This window comes from Amaranthus tricolor, chromosome 8 (genome assembly GCF_026212465.1).
Source record: "Amaranthus tricolor cultivar Red isolate AtriRed21 chromosome 8, ASM2621246v1, whole genome shotgun sequence".
NCBI lineage: Eukaryota > Viridiplantae > Streptophyta > Magnoliopsida > Caryophyllales > Amaranthaceae > Amaranthus > Amaranthus tricolor.
In genome coordinates, this window is record NC_080054.1 from 23,031,483 (window position 1) to 23,036,828 (window position 5,346).

General features: G+C 32.2%; 1 protein-coding gene across 1 annotated transcript; it reads right to left on the reverse strand.

Moving 5' to 3' along the window:
• Window positions 1-798: 798 nt before the first annotated feature.
• LOC130821663 (uncharacterized) lies at window positions 799-4,379 on the reverse strand. The gene is made up of 7 exons (XM_057687452.1): window positions 3,722-4,379; window positions 2,557-3,595; window positions 2,150-2,491; window positions 1,654-1,939; window positions 1,495-1,565; window positions 1,247-1,443; window positions 799-1,085 (listed from the first exon to the last, which is right to left on the reverse strand). Exons 1-7 carry the CDS (start codon window positions 4,377-4,379, stop codon window positions 799-801), a joined length of 2,880 nt encoding a protein of 959 aa, XP_057543435.1.
• Window positions 4,380-5,346: the final 967 nt, after the last annotated feature.

The window sequence follows — 5,346 nt, forward strand, 5'->3', positions numbered from 1 at the left end:
TAATAACAAAACTAACACAACAAAATAAAGAAAACAAATAAATGTAACAAAACAGAAAACAAAAACCAACAAATAAAAAAATATTAATTAAAATACAAAAATAAAACTATAACTGTAACTATTTTAAAAAAAAATGAAAATAACAAAACTAAAAAAGAAAATAAACGAAACTAAAAAATAACAAAACAGATAACAAATAAAACAACAAATACTTAAAGTTATTAAAATAACAAACAAAAAAACTAAAATTATCATAAAAAACAAATCATAAATAACAAAACTAGCTAAATAAAAGTAAAAAAAAATAACTAAACAGAAAACAAAGGCCAACAAATAATTAAAATTATTTAAAAAACAAAAATATCAATAAATAATTACATTAACTTCTGTTGTTTCTACCATCCGCCCTTTTGCTGGAAATCAAAGAGAATTAGGGAAAAACTTGAGAGTAAGAGAAGCTATGAGATGAACTTAGAGTTAAAGGGGGAAGAATTGAGAGCAATAGAAAGTAATTGAGAATAAGAGGAGGGATAAGGTAAAATTAGGGTTAAGGGAGGAAAAACTAGATATGCCTTTTAGGATTTTTTTTTTTAAATTTCAGATTCAAGCTAGCGACTAAGAGAAAGTCTCTATCTAGTGTTTATATTTAAATGTGAGTATAATTTAGAAGGAACACAAATCAAAAAGTAAACTAAACAAATAACTTTAATATAATAAACAAATCAAAAAAGCTAACTAAAATACTATTAGCTAGACAATTTAAAAAGATTACAAATCAAATAGTAGATGAAATTCAAACTAATGTACATGAAAATCTTCATCACCCGAATCAGTTTCATCATCTTCATCATCTTCACTTTGCTTATCATTAGATAATATAAGATCTTCATCGACTTCTTCATTAACAACAAATATAAATGCACCCGGCTCACATTCAATAAATCCTTGGGAAGGATCGCAACGTGATTCAGACGATAGAGAAATATCTTCGAGATAGACATAAGTCGATATACTTTCCTCTTTGAACGCACTATTCTCACCGTTATTCCTCAGTGACCCACTAACTTGGTATTTCTTTGATTTTACTTTGCACACAACATGTCAATCTCTCGAGTTTTGTCTTGTACTTGGGTATGGCATATAATATACTTCAGACGCTTGACTTGCTAGAACAAATGGATAATACTTTCTATAGGATCGATGCATATGAATATCAACTAACACAACCTTCGATGAACACATGTACCATGACCAAACCCATTACGGGACGGATTGTACCAACGAAATTTGAACAATGTGACCCTCTTAATAGGCATTCCGGGATATTCAAACTCTATCATATCTTCGACCCGGCCATAGAAATCATCTTCATCTATATTGTCATCTTCAGATTTAACACAAACTCCACTATTGTCTGTAGCTTTCCGTGTTGAATGTGCAGTACTATAAAACTTATATCCATTAACTTAACATATATTATAACTTTGCACATACTTCAACGGTCCTTCGGCCATGTCCTTCAATATGTCACCGTTAGGGTAGTTATGCAAACGCCCGACTCTTGCCTATTTAAGAAAAAAAAATAGATTTGATTATTATATAATAAACTTAAACTAATTAAATAATAAGATATTACGTAACTTACAAACTTACATATAACTGAAAGAATTTGGGTGATTCTTCCTCAACCATCACATCAAATTGTTCACGTGGCATTGACTGAAATTTTTGACGGAGTTCGGTAATGTAGCGATTAACAAATGGTGCAAGCTCTAAACAGTTCATGAGAACGTATCGATGCGCAATCTTAATATCTATATCACTGAGTAAGTTCTTTTTTCCTTTCCCATGAAATCTTATTGGGTGTGTAAAAATAGAAAGTACACCTGATCTCTTGTTATTAAAACAAACGTCATCATTTAGTGGAAGGTCTATAGATCTACAACGTACTTCCGGATCGAAGTAATGAGACACAAAATGTGATGCTTCTTCTGTTAGATATGTGTTGCAAATTGAAGCTTCAACATGAGGTTTAATTTTCACATTAAGTTTCAGATGTCGTAAGTACTTGTATATTAGAAATATTAATAATAAATACTCTATATTTAAAGCCTATGTAAGAAAATTCACATTTTATCTGCGCACGTACCTTTCGAAGGGGTACATCCATCTGTATTGGACGGGTCCTGCAATTCTTGCCCCGTAAGGTAGATGGATAGGCAAGTGCTCCATGCGGTCGAAAAATGATGGGGGAAAGATCTTCTCTAATTTGCATATTATCACTGGTATGTCCTCTTCTACCTTCGCTAAGTCTCTCACTTTGAGGTGCAGTGATGTAAGCATTTTGAAACACAAACTCAATTCAGTAAGAGCTTCCCAAATCGAAAAAAGTAGCAACTGCCGAAAAGCAATAGGAATCAACCGTTGCATGAACACGTGACCGTCGTGGCTTTTCTTCCCAAAGATTGACTGTTTGCTCATGTCAATGTTCCTAGTCAAATTGGAAACATAACCATCTGGAAACCTCAAAGTCTTAAGCCAATGAAGAAGAAAAACAATCTGATAATCATCCAATTATACGACGCCTTTGGAATTGCATCTCCAACAGGATGGAGTTCATTTCTAATGCTGAGGTCACACATATCTTGACGCAACGCAAGATGATCCTTAGTCGCTTTCCCCACACACATAATTGTATTGAGAATATTATTAAGATAGTACTTTTCTATGTGCATAACATCAAGAAAATACCTAATACTGTTAGTCTTCCAGTATGATAGATCCCAAAAGATACTTCTCTTCTTCCACCCTCCAGTGTATGGACAATGAGTGTCATTGTATTCTTGTGCACCCTCTTCATACACCCTCTTCATCCCGTACTTATCAAGATCCTCAAGCAATTCATATCCAGTGCACACACGAGGAGCGTGTCCAGACTCTTTAACCCGATTCATGAAATTCCTTCTATCCTGCATAAATAAGTGATTCTTGGGCAAGAACCTCCGATGACAGTCAAACCAACATACCTTCCTACTATTTATTAGGTAAAAAGACTTGGAATCATCTGTGATATACGAACATGCATTTTTCCCCGTTGTACTCCATCCTGATAACATCACATATGCCGAAAAGTCACTAATTGTCCACATTAAACCCGCTTTAAGACTAAAGTTTTGCTTTTTGGATACATCATAGGTCAAGATACTGTCATCCCACAACATCTTAAGTTCCGCTATTAAAGGTTGCAGGTAAATGTCAATGTTGTGCTTCGGATTCTTTGGACTTGGTGCAATCATTGTCAAGAACATGTACGGCTTTTTCATGCACAACCATGGAGGAAGGTTGTAAGGTGTCAAAATCACGGGCCACGATGAATATTGTTTTGCTGAGCTTCCAAATGGATTGAAACTGTCTGTCCACAAACCAAGCCTTACATTTCTTGTCTCACATGCAAACTCTGGATGATCGACATTAAACTTTAACCAAGCCTCTGAGTCTGATGGGTGACACAACTCTCCCTCTGCTCTACGGTGCTCAGTGTGCCATCTCATTTGGTGAGCAATAACGTGAGAAGCATACAAACGTAATCTAGGGCCTAAGGGGAAGTAGAAAAATTGTTTCCTTGGAATACGTTTGTTTCAATTGCTATTTATTTTCCACCTACTTCTACAAATCCCACAACGTCTTGCATTTGCATTATCTCCTCAATAAATTATGCAACCGTTACTACAACAATCTATTTTCTCTGCTGATAATCCAAGTCCAGCTATTTGCTTCATCGTATCATAAAACCCAGTTGTCATTGTATTTAAATCTGGTAAAGTCTTCTTCATCATATGACATAATTCATCATACAACCTTCCGGAAATGCAAAAATCAGTCTTTAGATTTGTTAATTGACCTATTATTGACATCTGCGTATACATTTTGCAACTGGGATACAACGGATTGTTTGCTGCACTTAGCATGTCAAAAAATTGTCTCGCTTGAGGAATTGGATCTTTGGGTAATTGCAAAGGCAAGGGTTCTTTTGAATGTGCATTGTTTTCTTCGACGGATGTTTGGTACGGGTTCCAAAATCTCAAAGTAGCAGCATTATAAACCATACGCACATATGGGTTATCTTTAACATAATGACATCTCTTATCGTGATAATCTTCTACAAAACCTTTTCGCATAAAATGTTCCCTAACTTCATTCAAATGTTTATGGACCATGTTTTTACATTTCATACAAGGACATCTAATCCTTAATTCTTGATTATCCCTAGTTTCGAATATCAAGAATATTTCAATTCCTTGCATGAATTTTATATTATAAGCACTGTCGACAAGTCTTTTGTACATCCAACTTCTATCATTTGATAAAATTTCATCCATGGCGAAACCTACATTATTATTTTATGATTATTTTATTTAAATAATATATATATATGTATATATATATATATAAATAACATGCAACGTATTATATTAATTATAATAATTATGCAAAATGTAATACTATATTTACACAAAAAAAAAATAATATTATGTACTTAAGGACGAAATTTTGTTCCTGCTGCAGCACCAATTTTACTATCTTGTATTTTTTCAGAAAAATTATATAATTTTTTGTTACCGATTCTTCCTACTCGGTTATACTTTGATCCACTTAATTCCTTCAACCGATATTTAATAACAGAAAATTTTAGTTCAAAAAAAAACTTGGCGAACACAAATTTAGTATTTATTTTGTTGTTTTTAAAAATTAAGTTTTTCTGTTTCAGAATACATGGCAACTAAATAGGGACTTGCATTTGGACGCGAGATCAGAATTAACTTTTAAATTATTTTAGTTAATCACACAACCTAACTTTTAAATTATTTATGATCATACAACAATGTAACAAATTGAAAATAAAATAAATAACTTACAATTCAATCACAATTTTCGATCATCAAATTGAATTTTAGTAATTAAATAATTACAAATTTAAAACTTAAAATTTAATTAACAAGAGTTTTTATTTACAACCCCTAACTTTTAAACCGTCTATTTCCATACGATATTATAACAAATTAATTATAAGACAAAAATAATTACAATTATTACAAGTTTGATCATTAAATTGAATTTTAGGAATTAAATAAATAAAAGTTTAAAAATTTGAAGTTTAAAAAAAAAAAAATGTTAATATTAATGGCAGGGAAAGGGTTAATGTGGGGTAAAACATTAAAACAAAGTGATTGTTGTGGATCGTCCCCTGGTCTTTTCCATAATAAGGTGAATGCATAACCACTCGGTTAGATAATGCGCATAATATACAAATAGATTAAATGAAGTATATTTTATGACTTCAGTTGA

Coding starts and splice junctions, on each gene's coding strand:
- LOC130821663 (XM_057687452.1), bottom strand. CDS start 4,379: ATGGATGAAATTTTATCAAATGATAGAAGTTGGATGTACAAAAGACTT. Junction 1,566..1,653: donor CCAAATTCTTTCAGTTATAT/GTAAGTTTGTAA, acceptor TTTCTTAAATAG/GCAAGAGTCGGGCGTTTGCA. Junction 1,086..1,246: donor CCGTAATGGGTTTGGTCATG/GTACATGTGTTC, acceptor TTGTGTGCAAAG/TAAAATCAAAGAAATACCAA.